The 27,807-nt window shown below is 38.2% G+C and overlaps 1 protein-coding gene and 1 non-coding gene across 5 annotated transcripts in view; one reads left to right on the forward strand and one right to left on the reverse strand.

Annotated features, from left to right (window-relative positions):
• The window catches only part of SLC9A7 (solute carrier family 9 member A7), a 146,030-nt gene that overhangs the window by 48,894 nt on the left and 69,329 nt on the right, over window positions 1-27,807 (reverse strand). For all 4 annotated transcript variants that reach the window (XM_015585561.2, XM_015585560.2, XM_015585562.2 and 1 more), the window contains exons 2-5: window positions 20,060-20,259; window positions 17,586-17,663; window positions 10,264-10,340; window positions 7,153-7,265 (exon numbers count right to left, since the gene is read on the reverse strand). In XM_015585561.2, the coding sequence (XP_015441047.1) occupies window positions 7,153-7,265; window positions 10,264-10,340; window positions 17,586-17,663; window positions 20,060-20,259 (468 nt within the window). The remainder of the gene's footprint in view (window positions 1-7,152; window positions 7,266-10,263; window positions 10,341-17,585; window positions 17,664-20,059; window positions 20,260-27,807) is intronic.
• On the forward strand, window positions 1,107-1,225 carry LOC112475619. Its single transcript, XR_003044785.1, has one exon. It is a non-coding gene; the product is annotated as a 5S ribosomal RNA (ribosomal RNA).

The following is a 27,807-nucleotide window of genomic DNA, read 5'->3' on the forward strand; positions in this document are numbered from 1 at the left end:
TCAACTTCAGCTCCACTGACATTTGAGGCCAGAAAATTCTTCGTTGTAGAGGGCTATCCTGTGCATTGTAGAATATTTAGCAGCATCCCTGGCCTCTACCCACAAGATACCAGTAGTACTATACCCCGCCCCCCACAATTGTGACACCAAAAATGTCTCTAGATGTTGCCAAATATCTCCTGAGGGGGGTCAAAATCACCCCCAGGTAAGTACTACTGCGCTCGCCCGCTCGCGCGCTCTCTCTCTCTCCCCCTCCCTCTACACACACACACACACACACACACACACACACACACACACAGGTAGGGTTCTCTCTCAGCACTCACACCTACTTTCTACTTTATTAGTTTCTACCATAAGGATTTTTAAAACTAAAGTCTCTTTTCCCCAGTTTTCCTTGCAGTGAGTGCCACTTCTTCCTGCCTGGAAGACGGCGGAGAGACTGAATGCAGCGGCTGTATGCAGTGCGGTCATCTTGCCTCCAAAGAACAACTGTGTATCTGAAACCCAAGGGTAGTCCTCTAGAAAGACCAAGTGCCTGGATATCTGATTGTAGCAGGAGCCGTGGCACCAGCTCAGGACCATTAGCCAAGATAAACAGCTATTTGTTTAAGATGGTATTGCCAGGTTTTTCTGTTATTTGTACCAAAAGCATTGATAATTGATACAATTAGAAAAACTAAGCCAAATGAACATTTAGTTTAATGAGTTATAAGCCAACCACTCTTGTAACCATCATCCAGTTCAAGAAATGGAACTTTGCCAGCTCCCTTGGAACTCCATCTCTATGTTCCATCCAAATTTCAAACCCCTTTCTTTATTCAAAAGTAACCACTGATTTTATAGTAATCACTTCCTTGCATTTTCTTATACTTGGATTACCCGATGTATATTCCCTGACATTATCATTTGGTTTTGCCCATTTTAAAATTTATTTTTAAATACTTTTTTTTACATCTCTTTTACTCCATGGGTTCCTCCTCCATTCCCTTCTGTCAGCTCTCTTTTCATAAAGCCCTATTATTTAGTCTTCTCAATACTAAATTTTCTAGTACTGATGTATACAGTTTTTTCATAACTTCTATCATTTAAAAATTTCCTGTAGCGTCTATGGTCATGCCACCCTGGACGTGCCCAATCTCATCTGATCTCAGAAGCTAAGCAGGGTTGGGCCTGGTTAGTACTTGGATGGGAGACCACCTAGGAAGACCAGGTGCTGTAGGCATTAAAATAAATAAATAAATAAGTAAATTTCCTTTAGCTTCTGTTGGAATATTAATAAAGTTTGGTCTGCCTTGGGACCCTATTTTTCTGGTATGACTTCATTATCTGTAATTTTATTATTCAGAAAGATCAACTTCATTTTTTTCTTATGATATGTTTGCATGAAGTTCAACCTCAATTTTTTCTGCTCCTCATATTAAGTGAAGTAGGTCAGGGGTGGAAGGCCCATAATAGATTTCCTAGTTTCATGGCTCTAGGGCTCTCTCTTCTGGTTTTACATTGAAGTGTTAAAAACATGGCCATCTCCCCAACACTGTGAAATCTACTTCCTCTGGTCTCCTCCTTCACTATTACCTGAGTTTTTTTCTTCTTTAACCCCCACCAATCAAGGTTCATGGTCCTAGCAGTTCATTTTTAAGGAGTAACTTCCAGAGAGATCTTCACTGGGTATTTTCTCAGAGCCTTAGGGGCCCAGGTTACTTCAGCAGCCTCACACCTCCTCCATTCTCCTTGCCCTCACCGCCAAATGGAGTCTGTAAAGCCCTTCTCAGTTTTAACTGTTACTATCCGATATGCATATGAAGTTATTTACTCCCAGTGGGGACCCCTCCTTTTTAGTGTGAATACTTGTGGGACATTTCTGGGTTCTCTGACAGTCAAAATAATCAACGGCCTCATCTTCTCCACTTTGCTTCCTCCTACACAGCTGCTGTTCCCATCCCTAAGTCTCACTGCTGCTGGTAGCTGGACCCCACCAGTTGATGGTTGGGGATTCATGGGGATACTCTGCCAGCTAATTGTGTCTGTGTTTTTTCTTTTGCTGCCCTGGCTTTCCATATTTTTGTTAGGGATTAAGGAAGATTTCAAAACTACACTACCCCCATCATGCCTTCCTTTTCAAAACATTTAATTAATTTATTGAGAGTAAACAAAGAATAATTTGAAAAATGTTGACTATATCATGAAGCTGCTCCAGGTAATCATAAATTTAGGCTATAAAATCACTACTCTAAGCTTTCAGACGCTAACCAGGCATTAACAGGGCCAGCAGTTTTAGTTTCTACAGGACATGTCATCTTCATAACACGAAACACAAAGTCAATCTCTTTCCTCCATCCTTAAACCTCTATCAGGTTCCACAACAGGAAAAATCTTTAGGCATTAGGCTAAAAAATAGTTCTTATTTTCTGGATTTTTTAATTACATGAACAATATTTGTGGCTCCTTACATAAAGCTTGTTATGGTTAATTTTATGTGTCAACTTGACTGGGCCATGAGGTGCTCAGATATTTGATTATACATTATCTTGGGTGTGTCTGTGAGGTTCTGGATGATATTGCCATTTGAACCAGTAGAGTGAATAAAGCAGATTACATTCCCCCATGTGGGTGGGACTCATGTAGTTTGTTAAAGGCTTGACTAGAATAAAAAATGCAGAGTAAGGTAGAAGTCTGTCTGCCTGGCTGTCTTTGAGCTGAGACATCAGTCTCTTCCTACTCTTGGACTTGGACTAGAACTACACCATTGGCTTTCCTGGTTCTCAAGACTTTGGACTGCTGATTTTGAGACTTCTCAGTCTCCATAATTACATAAGCCAATTCCTTATAATCTCTCCTTCCCTCACTCTTTCTCCCTCCTCCTCCCCACAAACAGCATACAACTCTGGCAGCCCAGAAGACCTGGGTCCCAGGACTTTATCAGTTGTGGTCCTGGCAAGAAACAGATGGCATCCTCAAATTGAGCAATTTGAGAAGTATTTAATAAAGGGATTACTTATAGAAGCATGGGCAGAGTATGGGAAAGCCACACGGGAGAGGGTAGTAACTGAAGCTGAAAACAGGTAGCTTTTATACCATCCCTAGGCTCAAAGGGTCCAGGGAAGGAGTGATTGCCAGAACCAGGAGCTGGGTGGAGAAGGTCACCTGGCAAAAACTGTGACTTTTGATAAAGGGACACAGCCAGCCCACAGGGACCCTACATCATCACCCTCCTTCTAGTCTCCTACTGGTGTTCCCCCATGGACAAATCCAATGGAAAACCAGAAGGCAAAGGAACCTCCGAAATCTTCCATATAAGTCAGCCTCCTGGCACTAAGAGGACAATGATAAGCATGGCGGGTAAATCTGGAGGGGCAAACAGAAGCATTCAACATAGCCACCAACAGGCTATGAGAACTTAGCACACAGCAAAGTCTAAAGAGTTTAATAAAGTGAGGGTTTGAGCTACATGATTTCCAAAAGCTCTTCTGACTTTTAAACACTATTTTTCTAAAGAACTATAGTAACTAAAGTATAGTTAACTCATTTATCCATGACAATAAAGGCTAACTTGCATAATTAATAACAACAATTAACACACTGCGCTGCTCTGAATTTGGCCACTCTGAATTTCGATTTCCCATTCTTCCTGCCCATCACCTTATAAAACAGGGTGGGAATTCTGCCATGCCCCTCCTGAGCAGGGCTGTGCCCAATCAAGATGAGGAATACAGGTTCTGACACCCGAAAGATGATGGGGAGATGACAGACTGAGTGAGTGGCTTCTAAAGATGGAGAGTAAATAGACTATTCCCCCACAGCAGGACCCTTGAAATCCGATAGCTGTTTCAAACTGAACATGGACCAAAAACTTACAATGAACTGACTGAAGACCACTGGTACAGGTATCTAAAAAGTAGTGGGAAAAATAAAAGAATAACATATAGGTAAAGAAGGAAAACTCAAGAACCTGAATTTGTTCATTCAACTAACTTCTGAATACTTCATCTGCGTCCTAAAGAGCATTTAGCACTTGTGAACACTCAGTACAAAGCGGCAAGTATTATGCACAACACAGACTTGACTCAAGAGCTGTGAGGAGCAAGTAACTGAAGGAATGAGGGAAGAATAATTAGGCAGATGGCAGATTTGAATTAAATTTCGAAGGATAAGTGAGAGACTGACTAGCCTGGGTGATGGCACTAGAGAATCACTCTGACAACACAGATCACAGATTTGAAACCTGTGAGTAGGCCTGATTGACTCGAGGGGTATAAAAGTAACAATTAAAATGAGAAGAGTCACTTCATAATGGCTCACAGGAAGGCATAGTACACATTTTCTCTGGTAGCTGCCTAGGAATGCACTATGGGTTGGAAATTTCATTTTCTTTCCTGAATTGTGGATCCATCTAAAGTAACAGTCTACAAAGATGACACATGGCACCCATGACACATAACCACAGGATGAAGAGGGCTCCTGGTCGCAAAGAAGCTTCCACCATTCCAAATGTATGCTGTCCCCTTCAATGGGAAGACTAAAGACTAGTGTCTCGAGCCAAGTACAGTGTAATCAGGGACAGAGACTTTTATTCTTTCATATCAGTCAATACCATTACATATCCAAATACCAGAATTTTTGTTTGATACACCAGGCACAAGAAGTCAATTGGGTCTTATGGTCTCCTCTAACTCTACATTTAAGTTTTTTATCTCTTGTATGGCCCATGTTTTCAAACAACAGATTTGGAAGCTGGTAAAACACTTTTAATTTTTAAAAAAATTCTACATTTCAGAGAGATTTCCATTAAAAAGCAGTTAATGTTCTGATGTTTAATAAGATTAAACTCTCAATTTTCTAGAATTTTCAATTTATATAAAACCTTTACTGTGCCAATCTTCACAAGCTAAATAAAACTGGTGTATCATGGTAATGTCTTCCATTATTTTCCACCACAGGATGGACACATTAAAGTGAAGTAAATAATTACAAAAATAATCTGGAAAAATAAGCCTTTGTATTCAATTAAATGAAGCAATACTAATAGATCAAAGAACAATATCAGTAATCTTTATGTTACACTAACCTCCCTTTGCTTGTTGGTGGTACTAATAAGCAGTTAGTTAAAAAGTTATAGATGAGTATAGTTAGTAATATATTTTCAGAGAGACTAAACATCTTTCTTAGACTGATGAAGAATCTATTTCTCAATAGACACATGTTTGGAAATAGTCACAGACCTTGTAGTATTAAAATAATAAAGCTACTTTTCAGAGTGCTCTTTAGAACATGCTGGGGTTAAGTAATGACCTGTTATTTATTTAAAAAAAAAAAAAAAACAGGGAAAACAGAGAAATTTGAGTTAGATGTAGATACAGACCAACATTATTAGCAGATGCTATGCTCAATGATTTACATGTTATATCATTTAATATTTACAATAGCCCTAGGAAATAGGTACCATTATTCCTACTTCATAAATGAAGAAATTGACATGGAAGTGATAAAGCATGCCCAGGCCATCCTGTCAGTGACTGGCAGGGCTAGAACTAAAACTTACCTACAACTCCACATCCCATATTCTTTTCACAAATCAGAGTGCTTTAACCAGCAAGTCTTCAATACCAATTTAGAGTGTTTATAATAAAATATGGGTATCATAGAGGTCAATGGTTTTTGGAACATCAAGAATTTTTAGAACCACATAACTGTCTAGAGCTGTGCTAAACAGTTACATGTGGCTATTTAAATTTAAATTACTTAAATATAAAATAAAATTTAAAATTCAGTTCTTCAGTTGCACTATCCCACATTTCAAGTGCTCAAAAGCTACATGTGACTACTTGCTACCATAATGGACTGGGAAGATTACAGAACATTGCTATCATCACACAAAGGTCTTTGGGATAGCACTGACCTAGAGGACCCCCAGGAGGAATGGTGTACAAGGAGGAGAGAATTTTAGTATGTTTAAGTTCATTAGTGCCAGAATGTTAGAGGCCATTGTAGATGTTGAGAAGACCTTTCCATCTCCACTATTAAGATAGAATCAGCTTTTTTTCTGTAAATTCTTTCCCTTAGATGTGCCCTCAATAGTCGGTATTAGAGGAAGGAGTATCTATAACTACTTTATGCAAACTGGGTTCTAACTTGGGGAGGAGAGGTTTTTGTTTTGTTTTGTTTTGTTTTGTTTTATTTATTTGTTCTTGAGCTACAGAGGAGGAAGGACATATAATAAGAATTGGTTTAGCTTTTAAGGATTGGTTCAACTAACACTTGAAAAATACAAGTTAAGAAATTTATGTATAGGAATCACGTCATAGTGTGCAGTCATGTAGGAACATTGCACAAAGGAGTTTGCAAATTAACTTACATGCACTACAGGTACCAGTGGGCATTTCTAAGAAAAGGCATTATTTAAACTAAATGATATGTTTCCAAAAAGAATACAAAAGCACAATATTGGAAAAGAAGATAGTCTAAGTGTAAAAATTATGACCAAATTAGACATTGCCAAATGAAAGACAAAATGAAATACAGGTAGAAGCAACGTAAGTGTCCATTGGCAGATAAAAAAATAAACAAAATGCAATAAATACATAAAGTGAAATGTTATTCAGGTTTAAAAAGGATGGAAATTCTGACACATACTATAACAGGAATGAACCTTGAGGACATTATACTAAGCGAAATAAGCTAGTCATAAAAAATACTGTAGGATTCCACTTATACGAGATATTAGAGTAGTCAAACTCAAAGAGACAGAAAGTAGAATGGTGGTTGCCAAAGACTAATGGGAAGGGGAAATGGGGAGTTGTTTAATGGGTATAGAGTTTCAGTTTTACAAGTTGAAAAAGTTCTAGAGGTTGGTTGGACAACAATGCAAATATACCTACACTGCTAAACTGCACACTTAAAAATGATTAAGAAAATAAATTTTATGTCATTTGGTTTTTTATAATTAATAATAATAATAATAATAATAGTAATAATAAGGAAATGCATGCCATCTAAGTCTGTTAGACCACTTACTGGTCTCTTCCTCAGCCATTCCACATTTAAACTATAGTCTCCCTATTGCAACCAAAGTTCATGATTGCTCTGAACTTTTTAGGATTTAAATAATGGAATGTCATAATGATAAAACCAAATATCCAAATATGCAAATACCTGGGTCAGTGGCAGAGATAATTGCTCCAAAAAAGAGACAATCCGTGTAGTAAAATTTATCCGAGAGTTGTCCTACCATCTTCATGAGCTTCACCACACCATACATGAGATTTCTGTAAGAAGGGAAGGTAAAATATGTCAGAAGAAAAAAAGAAAAGAAAATCCTCCTTAGTGAGTGACCTAGCAAATGCACAAGCAGAGTAGTACTAAAATACTCTACTTCAAGGGAGTCATGAAAATATCAGGCAGCTATTGTGGTTGAATAGTTACTGGGAATATGTGCAATAAGGCTTTGGCACCAAATAATAGTTTGCAATTAATGTAATCTTGCTGAACCATCTGAACATTCCATTTAAAAAAAAAGTTGTGCTTACTTACAACTATAAAGTATGGTCCTCAATTAGCAACAATGACATCTTAAGCAACTGGATAACAGAGAAGAAAGGAAGAGAAAGAACCTTGCATAATGTGTAATAAATTGCTACAAAACTCACAGGATTCTAAGCTGGTGTGTTTAAAATCATGGAAGTTGAGGGGACTGGATGAAGCTGGAGAGAAAAAAAAATGGGTTGCTCACAAACATTCAAATGATCGATCTTCTCTGCCAAGAATTATTTCAAAGAAGGGAAAAGAGGCAAAACTCTCTAAACATCCTATTAAAATATCAGTGTACCCACTACCCACCAACATATCTGGACTCTCATTCCTTGCATAGGTTAGGCAGGCCAGCAGCAGTCCTCCTTATGCTGTGCAGAATGTGATGTGGCCCAAGAGGAACCACCAAGTTTAATATTTGAACTTAGCCAGAGCACATTTCCTACAGTATAGCTTACAGATTAGGAGTGAGGAGTGTTAAAAGGCCTAGTACGTGTTACTTAAGGGTGTGTGTGTGTGTGTGTGTGTGTGTGTGTGTGTGGCAGCAGCACCAGCAGTTGCAGGGGTTAGGGGAATAAAAATAACTACAGAATAGACTCATTGTACCCTATAGCCAGCCCTCTAATAAGATTCTTGATGGCTGGGACCATGTCCTTGTTCACCTTCGTATCCTGTGCATCAAGAGCAGTAGCTTGACTAAGCTAAGAGCTCAAGAACTATTTGCAGAATTGAATCCTTTTGAAAATAAACAGCTATAACTTAATGCTTGCTTACTGTGTACCAGGAACTGTTCCAGACACTTAGATAGTTCTATTTCAATTCACAGTAGCTCTATGACACAGATGCAATTTGTCCTTTGTTGCTTATCAAAGGCTTCTTTCATCTACTTTTTAAATATTTCCTGAAACCATACCTTCCTCTTCATTTCCTTCTACCACAAGCTTAGACTTAGGCAATAGACTTCTCTCTGGCAGCCTTTTCCTCATTTTGCCTCCCATAATCACCAATGCCAGTTATCTAACCTATCACACTTCAATGGCTTGTCTCTCTTAAAGGACAATGTCCAAGCCCCTTCTTTTTTGATGGCATAAAAGGCCCCTACCTTTATTTCAGATTTCCAGCTATTTTTTCTTATGAAAACAATCTCTAATGACAAAAAACAGCAAGTATTCAAAATTCAGAATCATATCAAACAATCAATAAAAAGTACATGAGATATTACAATATAAATTAATAAATAGATGATGTTGAAATTAGAAGTCCAGCTAATTTTTTTAATTAACTAAAGTCTGTACTTTATTCAGATTTCCTTAGTTTTTACTTAATGACCTTTTTCTTTTCCAGGATCCCATCCAGAATACCACATTACATTTACTCATCACATCTCTTTAGTCTCCTCTTGGGTGTGACAGTTTATCCGACTTCTCCTTTGATAAACTTGTCCATTTTGAGGAGAACTAGTCAGGTATTTTGTAGAATGTCTCTTAATTGGGACTTGTCTGATTGCTTTCTCATGATTAGACTGAGGTAATGTGTTTTGGAGAGGAAGACACAGAGGTAAAATGCCATTCTCACCACGAATATCAAGGGTACAGAGTATCAACATGATTTACCACTATTGGTGTTAATCTTGGTTGTGTGGCTAAGCTAGTGTTTGTCAGGTTTCTTCCCTGTAATGTTACTCTTTCTTCTTCTTTTCCATCTGCGTTCTTTGGAAGTCATTCTGCATAGCCCACAACCAATGTGGGGGGGGAGGGGCTAAGGTCCATCTCTTTGAGGGGGAATGTATCTATATAAATTATTTGGAATTATTCTGCACAGGAGATTTGTCATTTCTACCCCCATTTATTTATTCACCCAGTCATTTCTGTGTACCAGTATAGACTCAGATATTTATTTTATACTTTGGGTGATAATCCAATACTATGTTACTTATTTTGTTGTTCTTTGGTCACCAAGGGAGCTTTCAGGTTGACTCTGTATCCTTTTGTCATGCCCCCACATCTTTTCGTTTGTTTGTTTATTTTCTGAGCACTTACTTTTTGGCATTATAAGATGCTCCATTCTCATCTTGCATATTTGCTGTCCCAGCCCTTGAATCAATCATTTCTGCAAAGGGCCCTAGTTCTTATTATTGGAGAATGATATTAGAAACCAAGATCTGGGGACTAGATATAATTTTATTTCATTTTAATTAATCTTAATTTTAATTTAAATAGCCACATATGGCTAATAGCTACCACACTGGACAATGTAGCTCTAGATCTTAACTACTATCATCATAAACATCCAAAAATTGATCTCTGGTGATTCCCAGGGGCTCGGGGGTGGGGAAATGAAGAGATGTTGCTCAAAGGGTACAAATTTCCAGTAATAAGATTAACAAGTTTGGGGATATAATGTACAGCATAGTGATTGTAGCTAATAATGCTTTATCATATACTTGAATGTTGATAAGAGAGAAGGTCTCAAATGTTCTCACCACGAAAAAAAAAAAGAAAGAAATGGCCACTATGTGATAAGATGGAGGTATTAGCTAACACCATGGTGGTAATCATTTTACGATTTATAAATGTATCAAATCAACACATCGTACATCTTAAACTTACATAACCTTATGTGTCAATTATGTTTCAATAAAGCTGGGCGGGGAGGATACTAGACTCTGTGGACCCATGTGGATCTCATCTCTTTGGAAAGTGTGTTAATTAGCTTATATGACAAAGAGTCCCTTACCCGATAATGAAGCAGGAAACAGCAGTCCCCAAGAAGGCATAGGCCAGAATAGACCCAAGGTTTCTGAAAAAGTGTCTCTGAATAAAACAAAAGAAAGCAGGAATCACATTGTGATTGTTGGCAGTAAGCATTAGAAATACATTAACAGTCTCTAAAAAGTGAAACTTTACTTACTTGCTTCTGTTATATCAAATTATAACTGAAGTTATTCCTGAATAATGCTGTTTAGTCTTAAACATCATGGCTTTAAAATATCTTTTGGCTAACCAATCACCAAGCAAGCATGCAAGGGCTTAGTAAATTTCAGACAAAACTGCTCTGGTTGATTACATTAATTACATTAGAGGTGTGTGTGTGTGTGTGTGTGTGTGTGTGTGTGTACATGCATGTGCAAGTAAATCAATCATTTTCATAGATTAACCCAAACCATTCGTTCTAGTGATTCAGCTTCATAGATTAACCCAAACCATTCGTTCTAGTGATTCAGCTAGTCACTTCTAGTTCTGGTAGTACCTTAGAAGATCATTACAGATACGTTTGAAACTAATAAAATATGAAAGTGCTATCTAAGGAACTTTCTCTGCTTAATTCAATATCAGAAAACAGTGTCTTAAGTATCTGTTCATGGCATCTGCGGTACCTCCTGATACTCATCTAAATTAATCTTTGGAGCCTGGGAAAGAGCAACAATATAAAGAAATGAGAAATAGCTAGTTCCATTTAAGGTGGGAAAGTTTGTAAGTATATATGTGCGTGTGTGTGTGTATAACACATTATATGTATGTAAGTTCATATTCTTACACCAATATAAGATCTAGCAATTATTCAGAAAGATGGCAAAACCAGAATCCTCTCAATACTTCTGTACATTCATTGGCTACTTTAAAACACACACATATACACATGCATGTGCACATGCACATACACGGACACACATGCACAAATTTAATTCTCATAAGTCATTATGGTGTGGGATATTCTGATGGAGAAAATTCCTGTTCTTGGGATCCTGAGACATGGTTCCTCAAGGCATAAGATGTCTTCATTGGACAATAAGAATTATTTAACAACAACAAACCAACAAAATCCCCCAAATACTCTAATTAAACAGGAGCCAGGAATACTTTATCTAAAAATTTTAAAAGTAAGGAGAGCTCCAGCACTGTCAGCTGAGCAATATCAGGGACAGAAGGGCACAGGAAGAACTCAGCCTGGATGGAGCAGTCACCATGAAGTGTGATCAAAGGACTGAGGGCACCCTCTGGCCTGTATTCCAGACAGAGGATCTGAGGCCTTGACTTTGGCCTTACCCAATGCTTGATCCTCTCAGGCTGTGAAGGTGTCAAAGAATGCCTAGTGCCTCTAAGCCACATGCTCAGAAGACTTCGAGGGCTTGCCATGCCAACAGTCACCAAATGAGGGTATTGCCTATACATATTATGTTGTTACCACTCATTATTCATGTTTTTGATACATGTTTTTACTTTGTAAAGAGGTCCCTCCAACATTTCCTGTAATACTGGCTTGGTGTTGATAAATTCCTTTAAAATATTTTTGTCTGGGAAGCTCTTTATCTGTCTTTCAACTTTAAATAATAGCTTTGCTGGATAAAGTATTCTTGGTTATAGAACCTGGGTTTTCATCACTTTGAATATTTTGTGCCAAGCCCTTCTTCCTGCAAAGTTTCCTTTGAGACATCAGCTGCCAGTCTTATAGGTTCTCCCTTGTAGGTAACTAATTGCTTTCTCTTGCTGCTTTTAAGGTTCTCTCTCTGTATTTAAACTTTGGCATCTTAATTATGATGTGTCTTGGTGTGGGCCTCTTTGGATTCCTCTTTCTTGAGACACTTAGAGCTTCCTGGGGTTGTATGTCTATTTCCTTTACCAGGTGATGGAAGTTTTCCATTATTATTTCTTCAAATAGCTGTTCAACTTCTTGTTCTCCCTCTTCAGGAACCCTTATTACATGGATATTTTTACCCTTAATTCTGTCCTATAGGCTCCTTAAATTATTATTATATTCTTGGTTACCTTTTTCTTCCCATTCTGATTGAGTGTTTCATCTTCTATATTGGTGGTTCGACCCTCTTCTTCCTCCACAATACTGATTCCCTCTAATATACTCTTCATCTCAGATAATGTGTTCTTCATTTCCGACTGGTTCTCTTTTATAATTTCTATTTCCATTTTTGTTTTTTATCTCTTTAAGTTCTCATCGAATATATCTACACTTTCCCTAAGTTCATTGAGCATCTTTATAACCAATGTTTTGAACTCTGCATCTGTTAGATTGCTTTACTCCATTTTTCCTGGATCTCTGTTCTGTTCTTTCATATGGTCTCTGCTTCTTTGTCTTCCCATTTTGGCTACCTTTCCGTGTCTGTTTACATGTACTAAACAAAGCTCCTAAGTCTCCCCATCTTATTAGAGTGGCTTTATGTAGCAGGTGTCCAGCGGCACAGTCCTGAGAAGGGTTCAGCTGAAGGCCAAGTTTAGACCCAGCCTGTGCCTCTCCAGGGCCACCTGTTAAGATGCAGCAAGCAATCCACAGATACTGTGCTTATAGGTGCCTCGAGAGGCCATGTCAGAAACCGAGACCAGCTGCCACCAGTGTGAGTCTTGGCACTGCTCAGCAAGTGGCACAGGACTCACCGAGGACACAACTGGATGCGGCCTGGGTAGGGCCACAAGTTGAGGGAGGCAAAGTTTCAGGGAATCCTCTGGGCAGAGTGACTTCTGTTATCCAGTGTGATGACATCTCATCTATGGCGGCACTGAGTCTGCACAGTGGGAGAGGGGAGGGCTTAACAGAGGAACAATGGATAACACCATCGCTTCTGCCCAGGAGAAAGCCTTGCCCCTGGCCCTCACTTCAACAATTCAGTGTCCCCCTGTAAATCCCTTGTGCCCCCCAAGCAGCTGACCCAGCGCTGGTGCTCAGAGCAAGCCAGGCTGTCACTGCAACAGTCTACCTGTGGACACAGCCCCTTTAAGAGGCATCTGCAGCTGCCGACTGCCACTGCTGCAGCCTCTGTCCAACTCAGCTGCTTGGGACCTGGCAGGCTTGTGTCTTCGCCACCTCCTACCTCCAACCATTGCAGGGTGATTTCTTATTTCTCTCCCTAGTTGTAGGGCTTCTATTCTTCTAGACCCCAGGTGACTCTGCTTGTTGTTTGCTCTGTGTTTCCATCACAACTTTGATGTGGTCTCAAGAGGGGATGAGCAAAGCTTCTATCATCTATGTCATTTTGTCTGATCTCAAAATTCCACGTGTAACTTTTGACTCCCCCAAAACTTAACTATGAATAGCCTACTGTTGACTGGAAGCCTTACCAATAATATAAACAGTGGATTAACATGTATTTTGCATGTTATACATATTGCATACTGTATTATTAAAACGAAGTAAGGTTTGTTACTATGAGAAAAGAAAATGTTAAGAAAACTATAAGGAAAATATATTTACAGTATTTATTGAAGACATCTGCATATAAGTGCATGTGTGAAGTTCAAACCTGTGTTATTCAAGGGGCAACTGTACTTTCACATATATTAGCTCATCTAGTTCTCACAAAAAAAACCATCATGAAGGTGTTATTTGATCCATTTTATATGAGAGAAATCTAAGGCTCAAAGATTTACAGGATGTGAATTGCCCGAAGTCACACAACCACCAAATAGCAGCACCAGAACTAGAAAGCAGATCTCAGACCCCAGGGCATTACATTCTCACTACATGAGCTACCCTTCTCGATTCCCATCACACCCTTTAGGGAAGAAAGGGCAGGAGGTGTCTAGAGGAATCCTATATCTTTCATCCTCTTCTTATTTGGTTATGATAGTTCACACAGCCATGTGTGGTTCACATGGCCATGACTGGTTCAGAGTCTCCCTTACATTTTCCTCTCCAATATAGAATGTAACAGAGACTAAAGGAGATGACATGCCCTGGTAAAGCCTGTAAGAATATAAGTCTAAGACAGAGCAGGAAGAGAAAGTTTTCTTTCTATGAAAACTCACCTGACATCCCAATTCCTACCATTCTAAGCTTTACATTCCTACTCCTTGGGAAATGCCCTCTTCTCCCACCACTGATAAATTTTAATGTGTGTGTGAGTGGTGGGGGGAAGTTTACCAAAAATGAAGGCTTCTATAGGTGAATTCTTTCTTTGCCAATGTCCTAAAAGCAAACCATAAGTAGTAGCACAAAATCAAAGCTAATTCCAATGATATTTTTTCCAAGTTATAAAATAAGGCCCATCTGCATGACAACTATATGTGCACAGGTTGAAGGGTCTGAATATATCTGTTTATATACCTGCAGGTATATGGTGAAATAGTTATTAAATATTCAAATGACAGCAGGTTTAATCAGAGATGGCAACCATGTAAGAACCAACTATTTAAGTGCCTTTATAATGACTATTTTAAAGGAAAGAGATTAAACTAATAGGTGATAACCTGAAAGACTAGCAATTCAAAAACAGCTCAAATAGGTAACTGGTAAATCCTTTTATTTTTCTTCTAAGAAAGCTCTGAAAAAACTAAGGTGTTTTTTAGTCATCAGAGTGGCTTTCACAACCAAGGATTTGGTTTCATTTGAAAGCAACCATGACCTGATTAAACATTAAGATTAGTTATTTAAAATGCCAAATTTTTCATCATCCATTTGATCTGAAGATGACTTCACAAATTCTTCATCTAGATAAAATGATAACATTATTTATACCCATAAAATCACCTACTGTCTGTTACGTGTCAAGAGCCGACATACAGATTCAGATGATTTTGGCAACCCCATAGATTAGTCAGAAAAGGGATATATTTTTTTGTACAGAAAACCTAAATCTAGAGGGAGTGTAGCATAGAGGAACACCCTGGGCCCTGAGATCAGACAGGCAGGTCATAACCTTGACTCAGTCCCACATTATCTATGTAACCTCACACACATAACTTAATCATTCTAAGCCCAGGTTCATCATCAGGAAAATGCAGGATACCCTCTACATGTCTGGGAGTACACAAATGTAAGTTGGGCTAGTGTGCAGAAACAGCCTCCTGTTCCTCAAGCATCATGGGGAATGGACTTATGTTCCATCCCTCCTCCCCTGAAGGTGATACAGTAAGGACGTGTCATTTGAGCTCTGAAAGGGAAGAATGGCTTGACTCTGACTTGCAGTCTTGACTCTCTTCTGCAAGGTGGAGTATTGCTCTTGCTTTTATAGTCTCCATGCTGTGAGCAAGAGAGACAGCCTTTCGCAGGCCAAACAATTTCTAAGATCTCTCCATTTCAGCCTCCCTAACTGTGACTATGGCCAACCTGACAGCTAAAGGACATCTGTCTTCAGTTCATGATGTGTAGTAAGGAGTCCCATTACTAAGGGCTAAGCTACGCCATCCAATATGTGTTACCAGAGACTTTGGGTCATAAGTAGATCATTCAATTGTCAGTTAACACTTTGTGTCTGTTTATCAATGAGTTGGAAACCTGGGGGAGTAGGGGTATAAGATAATTTTCTACTAGCCTCACATTCTTACAGTTTCTTTGATTAGAAATAATGTATGTAAAAACAGAAATAAAGAATACATGTAACATTCCTAATACATATCAGATGCTCCATAAAGAGTAACTATATTTATGTTCATTAGAAATAGTTTTAAAACCTTCTGAAAACTTCAGAGTTGCTTTGACAGAAGAACCAACCTGATAGGCAGGCATCCCCTCATAAAATGAGTTGGTAGTGTGCCCTCCTCTATGTTCTAAAAGAGTCTGTATAGGACTGGTATTATCTCTTCCTTAAATGCTAGATAACATTCACCAGTGAAGCTTTCTGGGCTTGTGGAAAGGTTTTAAATTATGAACTCAATTTCTTAATACAGGGCTGTTCAAGTTTTCTATCTCTTCTCGGGACAGTTTTGGTAATTTGTGTCTTTTAAGGAATTTGTCCATTTCACCTGGGTTGTCAAATGTCTTGCCACAAAGTTATTTGTGGTATCCCCTTATTGTCCTTTTAATGTCTGAAGGGCCTGTAGTGATGTCCTCTCTTTCATTTCTGATATAAGTAATTTGTTTCTTTCCTTTTTTCTTGATTAATCTATCAATTTGGAAGGCATTCTCTAGTTCCTAAGGATGTTATTGAGTTTTATTGGCAGTCAAAATCTCTCTTCTCTAGGTTCACTGAAAAAGTTTCCTTTAGTCCCCATCCAGAAAGTCAGCTGAAACAAGTTCCTTGGCTTGAGGGAGGAAGGCCTTTCAGGAGACTAAGTTTTCACAGAATACTCCCACAATGGGAGAGGAAAGGAGCCACTAACACTACTTATAAAGGTATTTGGTATTTTAAATAACTATGGGTTTAGGCTCCACCTTGCTACTGAGCACAATGACCGTCAATAATAAGAGCTGATTTTTAAAACTTTTTTATTTTGGAGTAATTGTAAATTCATGGAAGTTGCAAAGGTCTTATGTACCTTAACCCAGTTTCCTCCACTGGTTATAACTGTAGCACAATATCAAAATCAGGAAAATGACATTGGTACAATATATGTGAATAGTTCTAATCATTGTATTGCCTGTGTAGATTTGTGTAACCACCACTGCAATCAAGATACAGAACTGTTCCATCACCACGAAGATTTCCCTCCTGCTACCCCTTTATAGTCATACCCACCTGCCTCCCTCCACCATTCCTAACCCCTGGCAACCACTAATCTGTTCTCCATCTCTATAATTTTCTCATTTCTAGAATGCTATATAAAAATATCATAGAATATGTCACCTTTTGAGTTTGGATTTTTTCCACTCAGCATAAGGCCTTTGAGAGCAATCCAGATTGTTATGTGTACCAATAGTTTGGTTTTTTGTTTTTTTTTTTTTTCATTTTATTGGTGAGTAGTATTCCATGGTATGTATACTCATTTAACCTTTTATCTATTGTAGGACATTTTGATTGTTTTCCAGTTTTTGGCTATTACAAATAAAGTTGCTATGAATAATCACTACAGGTTTTTTGTGAACATTTCTCTGGAATAAATCTTCAGGAATAAAATTGCTTGGTCATATGTTAACTTCAACTTTAGTTTTATAAGGAACTGAAAAACTGTTTTCCAGAGTGGCTATGCCATTTTACATTCCCACTGGCAATGTATGAGAGTTCCAGATTTTAATACAGAAATGCATCACTGATGATGAGTCAACTATAGTTTCTGAATCGGTACAGAACACAGTAATAAGCAATCTGGGAGAAGGAAAAAGCTAGAAAATTATGCAGGTAAATTAGCACAGAGATTCCCATGCTTTAAGAAATACTGGCAAAAATCTCTTACCTTCTTTAAACTGTATCCAGCATGGAAAATAATTGGAGGGAGCAGAATGTTGAAAAAGACCTCTGGATCAAATGTTACCTAAAATTTTAAAAAGAAAAAAGCTAATTTTTAGTTTAATACTAATTGGTGCTATAATATTTGCTTAATATTTTAAGCCATTGTCTAAAGTCTGAATATTTAAAGCAAATTACATAAATGTGAACTCATCACAGGACAGAAGCCACAGCTCCCCTGTGGACTGGCATGTTCTTCTCCACAAAGCACTTCTGACCCTTGCCCTTGGTGTGCTGTTTAATATATATTAAGACACAAGAGTTCAACACAATGTTGATAACTCACAAAAAGCTTCTGATCAATGATTTTAAACAAGAAATAAAAACATACTGATTTTTTTATTCAAATCTTTATAAAGGCTCAATTGCAATAAAAGATGCAGTCATGATTCTTTATTAATTTTCTGGATCCCCCCACAGAATCATTTAATAGACATAATGCTCTACCAAAGGTAAGCCTCTTTTAAGTAGCCAGCCTTTTGTGATACATAATGCTAGTGGCTTCCTAAACATCAACATAAATTCAGCAGCTCCAAGAGGATTAAAATTATCTGTAAGTTTGATATAGGGAAATCAATCTGAAACCATTAGACAGCAAAGTCTTTTTACACCCAGAAAAGAATTAAGTATCCTATAAAACTCCTAATCTTTTTAAAGAATTTGTTCGTGTTGGTAGATTAATTGGCTCTTAATTCAATTATTTTAAATCTTCATTCTAATTATTAAAAGTAAAGCCAGCATTTCTCTTTAGAAACTGGAAATGTTAATCGGCCTAATTAAAAGTAGAATGGTTCTCTCAAAATTATATTTTATTCTATTTTCTTGCTGAAGATAAGAGTAGTCTGAAAAGCAGGAAATGTCATGATGAGAACAGACCCTGGACAATACTTGTACAGTATGAGGACACTGGAGCCAAAGAGAGTGAGACTCTGGAAGTCATCAAACCCAGTAATGTATGAACCAGCACAAGAGTTTCCTGACACTCACTCCAATACTCTTTGCAACCAAGCTGCCTCAACATGCTTCTTTACCTCTCAATGAATGACAATAATCTCAGTCTGTGTTCTCCCACCTTTGCTTTGTACTGCAAAAGTTTAAACAGAAGGTATTTGAATAAATATTTTCTAAAGAGAATGAAAGACAGCTTCATCTTCTATTATGATCTAAAAGATGGAAATGAGTTAGAGTCTTTTCCCTTTTTCCTCTATCCTATCCAATATAAAGGACTCACATGGCCATTTCAAAACAGTCATTATAATGGTATTTACACTGGGCATCTTTCTCAGTTGGATATAGTTCCACAAATGTTTATGGAAATCTCATGCATTCTTATGAAAGGTTGAAAGCAAAGAGCTCACTAGGACTGCCATTAAGGACACAGAGTAGGCAGGCATGTTGAACACTCAAAGTGGAGAATAATTTTCTTTAAGGATCAGGGTAGATCCTGAGAACAATAATAATTTAATTTTTGGAACACAGGCTACACTCTGTCTTTGACTGCAAGCTTTCACATACATTAGCTTTGTTCCATATTAAAAGGGGCTCCCACAACTTGGATCCCCTAGACCTTATACAGAAGCCTTCCTGCAGATAAGCCCAAGACTATAAGGCAATAGAATGTATGAGGATACATATAGGCATACCTCGGAGATATTGCAAGTTTGGTTCCAGACCACTACAATGAGTATTGCAATAAAGCAAGTTATAATCTTTTTGCAGGTGGAGAGTCCTGCCTTTGATTTGTTAAAAATACAACACCTGCAAAGCTCAATAAAGTGAAGCACAATAAAACAAGGTATGCCTGTACAGATCTCTTTCTTATCCTGGAAATCACCAGAATGAGGAGATATATAGTCCTTTTTGCTGTGGAGAAAGGACTACTCCTAACATCAAAAGAAAACCAATGTTTAGACTCAAATTCTAAGACAACAAGACATTCTCCCTCCAAAGAATCATTAAGCCTTTGGCATCAATCACCAATGAGAGTGAGCACTTGATAAATATTCATAGAATATGGCAAAAGAATCATGAAGAACTAAGAATTATACTTCTGAACACTGAATAAACAAGCTAAAAGTGAAATCGACCTTAAGAAAGAAACAAACTCATTTCTAAACCATAACAAGAGACGTAGTAAAGAAAAGCTGGCGGTTGGAGAGATGAGCCGAGTGGGGATGTACAAACCCACTGCACCATCGGTGGCCCACATCATCTACTGATCCTAGCAAAAATGAAAGGATCAAGTTCAAATCTGGTTCCTTCTTCTCCTCAACATAACCCAAAAGTTTCCTAGAAAAACAGAGCCAGCAATGCTACCGATGCTCGAGGAGTTTGAAAGGATTTCTCTCCACAAGGTCAAGACCAAATTGGAAAATCAAAAAACCATGTCAGAACAACAAAGGCTGAGAGCCCCCAGCTCACCTTCCTCAGCATATCATTCTGCTCTACACTGTTGATCTTGCCAGGGCTGATTTCTCCTTTCAGGGTATATTCGAAGAACTTCCCACTGACATTAACTAATAAGGTGCTGAAGGCCCTGTCTTCCTGAGTGCAGCTGAGTGACTTGTCATGGCCACTGGTGGCAGGGGTGCCGTACCTCAGAATCACCCCGACGATTAGCCCTGAAACAGAATGGGAGAAAAAGTATCAGGCCTGTGGAAGGACAGAGAGCACAAAAATAATGGTATGGATGATTTGCAACAACTAAGAAACTCAAAAGTAACCTTAGAGCCCAGGTGAAGCACGTATGTTTTAGGAGCAAACTGCACAGTCCTTCAAAAGGGTTAAGCACTCATCTACTCTGGTTTAAGTCCCCCAGCCACCAGGAGGATAAGATAGGACAGTACCTTTTATGGTTATTATGGCACTGAGTACTTTTAACAACTGATAACATCACATTTCTCAGGCTTTTGGTGAAGGAAGATGGGATAAGAGACAGTTTTTTTTTCCTGCCAAGGACAGCACAAAGCAGAACATTTGAGCTCTTTGATTTGCGCCAACAGCAGCCCTCAGACCAGTTCTGCTGCTACTTGCCAACAAGGACCAGGCCGCGAGAATTTCTAGTTGCTACAAATGCAATTTGCTTTGCCACATACCAGAGGAAGGGAGGAAAAGAAATGCTTTTGTTTAGGTCATTTCAAGAACTGGATATCATGGAGAAAGTAATTACGTCCCTTGAGGGGCTAAACACCACAGTGCACATTTTGTAGTCATGATTCAAGGACTGTGGAGCTGGCTCCTTGGGCCCATGGCTATGATATAGCTAAAATTATTAGCTGTAAGTCTTTAAGTCTCATTCCTTCTTAGTAGGGTTTTCCCATTAGGAACCACCCCCCAACAAAGTCATTTATAAGCATTCAATTCCATGAGCGAAGAAGGAATGTTGCTCCCCTGATCCTGGACATGAGTCACACATGCCCAAGTAAAAGTCATTGAAATGTGGAAAAAAAAAAAAAACATAAAATAACCACCACTTTCTATACTTCTCTCTTAGGAAGAAAGTTTGAGATTTCTCTCTATATTCAGTTCTTTACTAGCAATAGTAAAAGATAGAATGGTAAAATGTTCCTCCATCCCATTTTGCCATTTACAGAGAAAGTTACATGAGAAAATGAATGAACAATATTTACTATATTCTGTGTATATGCTCTATACTGTCTCTTATCACCAAGACATATGAGAACTCACAAAACATTGCTAAAGAACAAATAATATATAAAATCTAGGAAAAACTTAGAGTTCTTTAAGTCAAACTCTGCCTCTGTAGTGCTTTATCACTACTATTATTAAACTTGTATTAATATATATTTGCAGTTTGCTGATTTCTGTGAAAAAATCAAGTTGTAAAATTTTATTACAAATTAAAAATGAGGTTCTTGATAACACCAAGTTGACCTGATATTAAACACTTTTCAAACCTTTAAAGGTGTATGAAAAACACCAGACTTCAAAAAACACATTGGTTATTACTAAAAAGATGTATCTTTAGAGAAAAATAATAAAAACCCCATAATGGAGATAGTTCTAATTTTCTGACTAATGGACACAAAGCAAACACTTGAGGTCTTTAGCAACAATCTTTTGTTCAGGTCTTATTGCTGAAATTTCATATTCATTTCTTTGTTAGGTGACTAATCCAGATGATGGTAGAGATTGTAATTCCTTACTTACTCAGCCTCTTCCTGCTCAGCCTCAGAGGTGACTTAGTCATCTTGTGGTTTAGGGTTTTCTGGGAGTCTATGTTGGTAACTGAAGTTCTGGGGGCACCTATGTTGAGGTGGCTGCTGACCTTGGGTCTCTTCCTTGATTTTCCTCATCCTCTTCATCGATGTCCTATGAGGAAGGGCCCTGAGTCATGGTCTATAACCACAATAGGTGATCTGTCTCCCTGGTCAACCTTGTTCTCCTTCACCCTGGTCATCAGGAAATACTCATAGCTTTTCTCTGCACAGGATTGGAATACTCTGGATAACATCCATAAGGTTTCCACGTGGGGTAAGTTGTGCATGCTGTTGGGCCTGGCATTCAGGGGCACTCTACAATCCCTCTTTCTTTCCCCCATTCTTTTTATTAAAATAAGTTTGCTGGTAAACACACGGTGGACCTCCATAACGTCAATAATGTCTACAATGGTTATACTCTCTCTGCTGCTTATTTACTGCCTGGCACTAGAAATCCACAAAGGCCTGCAACATTTGCTGCCTCTTCACCCTTTTCTCCTTTAATGACATTGAATTCTATAGTTTCTCTACCTCCTATACCGGGAAGGTGCTTCCTGGAGGTTACTCTACGTATGGCAGGCTGGTGTACAAATGCATATTATTTGGTGTCATTTCTGTGGATGAAAACATGTTTCTTACACTGAACCATTTTACTTATTTCCCCGAACCTTCACTGCGATGACCAGGGGGCTGCCACTGCCTCCACCTCTACCCATGGAGCCACATTGAGTAGTTACAGCATTGTGGAAGTATGTCAGGAATCCACTGGGTCTCAGCCCTACTCTTCATGGTTGTAGTGATAGAGATGGTGACAGAGGCTGGCTGTGGCAGCCATGGCTCCTTCCAAGCTCTGATGGTAATTGTTGCTGGTAGCAAGACAGCTGCTAAGGGCTCTCAGGAGTTTGCTCTCCACTCCAGATCAAATTTAATAGTTTTTTTTTATTTCACTCCTTAGTTAGGCATGTGGATGAAAAAGGGGTCCTATGAAAAGTAACCTCACAGGGTAATTTGATCATAAATTCCTTACCAGGCAGGTCATGGTAGGTAGCCATGCCCCGGGCATGTACCTTCTTTAGTAAAAAGCTTATCTTTGCCTTAAGTAAGCCCTGTCCATCGTTTCTGCATATCTAGGTTAACACATCTTTTTAAATGCCCCTTTTAGACCCTCTTTCTAAAGCATGACCATCATTTAGAGAGCACTTAATATTAACTATCCTGTAATCAGACCCACACCTTGCTGTCTCCCAACTTTTTGTAATATTACTTAGTTCCCTCCTTAATTCCACATGCATAAAAGAAGCTACAAACTGTCATTTCTTGGAAGCATTTTTCTTCAGAGAATTTGAGATTTTGCTTCCAGGCAACTGTCCTCAGTTTTGGCTCAAATAAACTCCTATAAAAATTCTCAACAGGTTTGGACATTTCTTACATTGACATTTACTCAGTACGATCGGGAGGATTCTGAAGAAGCCCACCAGGGCCACTCTATGGACTCAGACCCGATGCTAGGTACAAGCAAGTACCCATTGTGCCCCACTGGCAACCCACTTCACATCGGGTGAACTGGGGTGAGTTCACTTTCAGAATCCTGGGCTTCCTTGCTTTAACTAGCAGGCCATGACTTTATTTGAACTGTTCTTAGAAAATCCTAAAGGTGGGTATGGGTTGAGATACCCCAGGAAAAAGAAAAAACAATGGGTTGCTGCTTTTAATTTTGGCTTTTTATTGGATTGCTCACTGAGACTCTGAACAAAATCTTTGCGGGTTAAATGAGAGACTGAACTCTCTTTAGCTCCAAAAGAGAAAGGACGCTTGCTTGCCCAACCCGAATAACCAATGGGGTCATAACAGTTGTTGCGGATCCCCAAATCCTACAGAGTAGTGGAGATGGTCACCAGGAGCCATCTAATGCAGTAATGAAACCAATCCTGGAGAAGCCAGTGGGAGCCCTGAGAAGGGCAGGGTGCCCTAGAATGAGTTCACTCCAAGAAAAAGGGGCCCAAGAGAGGGGCCAGTATCTTTGAAACAAGTTCTAGCACCATCTGGTAGGTTCTCATTGGCCTTCGCTCAGGTATTCTTAGGTGACTGAGATCTTTGTGAAGTTGCCTGTGGAAAAATTTCTTCTAGGGTTTAAAGTGGTCCTATAGGGATGTCCATGGCATTTGGCTTTTGGCTTGTCTGAAGATGTACATAAAAGCTGGTCTTTCCTATAAGTTTGTTCAGACTCTACAGATCTCAAAATTAACATTGGAAATCATGTCTCCCAGGCTGGAAAAGCCCATGACAGTCAGTCTCCCATTAATACTAAGATAACCGAGATGAACACTCTTTGATACTTCTAAATTATTCTTTTGTATGCACGATTAGAAAAAAGTCAGCTATAAAATTAGGCAAAACAATGAAAAGCATATTTAATTGACCTCTCCAAGCTTCAAAAAGAGGATTTAGATAAATGGATCAACCTATTATGATATCATTTAGTTGTCAACCTAATTCTTTGAGGTATTAAAAATGGCTGTCCTTATTTTAAAAGGGAAAATTTGGAATTTGACAAGTCAATGACAGATGTAAATTGTAAATGCCTCAAACAAAATTTGAATCCAACTGTTCTTTTATAAACTAGTGAGTTTTTCTTGTGGCTGAAAGGTCCCCATTTGTGTCTGTCTGTGTGTATCTATATATGTATGTTGTAAATGTGAAATAATTTTTTACCTATGATGGTATTGTTAAAATTAATTTAAAGGCAAGCACTTTTAAAGATTGAATATTCTAAAATTCTCAGAAATATAGAAACTAACTTAAATGCTTTCCAAGTTCACATAATCTAAGATTAGTCCTTAGTAAATAAAAGTTTAAGTTTGCTGATTTAAGTAGAACAGATATGTCTTTCAAGTTATTGATATTAAATATAATATTTATATTTTACCCAGGTTTACAAAAATAAGTCCATGTTAATAATTGACTTTGACATCTATAAAATATGTTTTTAGAGGTTGTAAAATGTCTTCATAAATTTGCCAAGCGAAATAATGTTAATTGCTTACTTCTTAGTTTTCATTAGAAATTTAGGTTTTAAGAGTTAAAATCTAAATATACGTAGGACTAACTCTGTAATATTCCAGAAGGGCCCCTAGAATACCTCAAAAGATGTGAGGTTTTTATGTTATATTGTAGTGTAAAATAAGTGATGAAAAATATTCTAGGGGATACTGTATGGGTAAACAATAGTTGCAAATTAAACAAATAGTCAAGGCTATGGGAAACTCAAGACAGCCAATTGGGTCTCCCAAGCTCCCTGGCAAACCCAATTTTTTTTTTTCAGTTTTAACATTTCATGCATGACAGTGCATTTAAGCTGGACTTAAATAGATGGACTTATGAACTGACACTGAAAGGAGACATCTTACAATATTGCCAAGCTAAAGAAGATGTATAAGATAACTTTCCATACTCTTTTTATGGTTTATGTGAATGTTATACTAGATGCCAGATACAGAAAATTGAGATAGAAGGCAAAACTTGGATTATGATAGTTCACAGGATAGAAATGATTTAGAGTGTTCTTTTTCTGCAATGAAAAATAAGACCTGATTGCCTTCCATTTACCTGCCCTTCCTTTTTGGGAAAAATTTGGGTTTAACCCACATCCCAAGGATATAATATTGCCCCATCCCCAGTATTCAACAAGATGAAGTCACTACTGAGACTTCCTAGGAATAAATCTTCCTAGCTCTGTGAGACTACACTATTGGACCAAAAGGTTGGTCACCAATGTATCCTTCGGACTGATTTATGACCAAAAGTAGGAATTGTAGATGAAAACGGGGTTCTGTGAAAAGTTACCTCACAGTATGATCTGATTATAAATTACTAACTGGGCAGGTCATGGTGGGTAGTCACGCCCCAGGCATGTAACTTCTTTAGTAAAAGGCTTATCTTTGCCTTAAGCAAGCCCTGTTTATTATTTCTGTGCATCTAGTTTAACTCACCTTTGAAATGTCTCTTTTCAGACACCTCCTTCTAAAGTATGACCACCCTCAAGAGAGCACTTAATCTTAGCTATCCCCTAATTCAATCCCCACCTTGCTTTTCCCACCTTCAAATAAACTTCCTTAGTTCCCTCATGAATTCCACATGCATAAAAGAAGCTGCAAATTCCATTTCTTGGAAGCATTTTTCTCAGTCTGTTGAGATCTTGCTTGCAGATGTATCCCCTGTTTGGCTCAAATTCTTATAAAAGTTCTGTACAGGTTTGTTTTTATGTCAACAGGCAGTTATTTTCTGATGAAGATTTTTATATGACAGAGGTAATTCCATGGCCCTTCAACACTCATCAGGATTTTTTATAGAATCTGGAGAAAGCTACCTTTCACATAACTTAACTTAAATGTCTTCATCAGGAAACCAAAATAAATCATTTACAGAAGACTCTCCTCTCAAATCAATAGTTGCTTCACATAATTCAGTTTCTTACCTGTATTAGTCTCATTATTAGCAGAACTAACTAAAAAACTTAACCATGGTAGTACAGGTTCCTCACAATGACTATGACTCTAACAAAAGAGGAGGTGTGATATTGTGATTTATAATAAGATATATATTTGGTCTTCATCCCAGTTTTCTGGTATACAGCTCCTAAAACCTTCGGAAAGTTGGAAAGTGATAAGAGTCTTTTTGTATGCAAATAAATGAATGGTAGATGGAGGGTCCTAGATTAGCCTCAGGATGGGAGCTGGTTGCCAGAGGATTAGAGGGTTGGAACTTTCAACCCCACTCCTGACCTCTCAGGCAGGCGAATGGGGTTAGAGGTTGAGTTAATCGCCAATAGACAATGATTTAATTAATCATGCCTATGTAATGGAGCCTCTGTGAAAATCTCACAAGTATAGGGGTCCAGAGAGCTTCTGACTTGGTGAACATGTGGAGATACTGGGAGAGTGGCACACTCAGAGAGCATGGAAACTCAGTGTTCCTTCCCACATACCTATCCATCTAATCCATGTGGATGTTTATGAGTTATTCATTTTTATAACAAACCAGCAATATAACAAGTAAATGGTTTTTCCTGAATTCTTTGGGCTATTCTAGCAAATGATCAAGTCCAAGGAAGGGTTTATGGGAAATCTCTGACTTATAGCCAGTTGGTCAAAGTACAAGTCACAACCTGGACTTGCGACTGGCCTTTGAAGTGGGAAAGGCAGCAGTCTTGTAGTACTGAGCTCTTAACTTGTGGAATCTGATACTATTTCCATATAGACAGTGTCAGAATTGAATAAAATTGTGGGACACTCAGTCAGTATCCAGCAGAGTTGAATTGATTGGTGTGAGAAAACTCCCACACATATAGTCATAGAAGTGTCCAGTGTGAGTACTGAAAGCAGAGGAGAAACAGAGGAGTTTTTTTCCCTATAAGTGGTTTATATTTGCAGACAAATTTCCTCAATTACAGGAAATGCCCTCACACTTTCCCCCAGTAACCATCATCATCATATCTAGAAGTGTTATTAGGTGATGGATATTGTTTTTATATAGTACTTTTAAAATTTTTCCCTCCCTACCTGGGCCCAATGCATCTATATTAAAGATTAAATGGACCAGCAATCCTTCTACTGGGTATTTACCCCAAACACTTAAAAACCCATATCCGAAAAGATATTTGCACACTGATATTCATAGCAGCACTATTCACAGTGGCCAGGACATAGAAGCAACTGAAGTGTCCTATGATAGATGATTGGCTAAAGAAGCTGTGGTACATATATACAATGAAATGTTACTCAGTCATAAGAAGAGATGAAATACTACCATTTGTGACAACTTGGATCGACCTCGAGATAATCATGCTAAGCAAAATAAGCCAGACTGAAAAAGTTGAAAATCACATGATATCACTTATATGTAGGATATAAACCTAAAAGCAAGAAATGAACAGGACAAACAGAGACTCAG

This window comes from Pteropus alecto, unplaced genomic scaffold (assembly GCF_000325575.1).
Source record: "Pteropus alecto unplaced genomic scaffold, ASM32557v1 scaffold392, whole genome shotgun sequence".
Taxonomy (NCBI): Eukaryota; Metazoa; Chordata; class Mammalia; order Chiroptera; family Pteropodidae; genus Pteropus; species Pteropus alecto.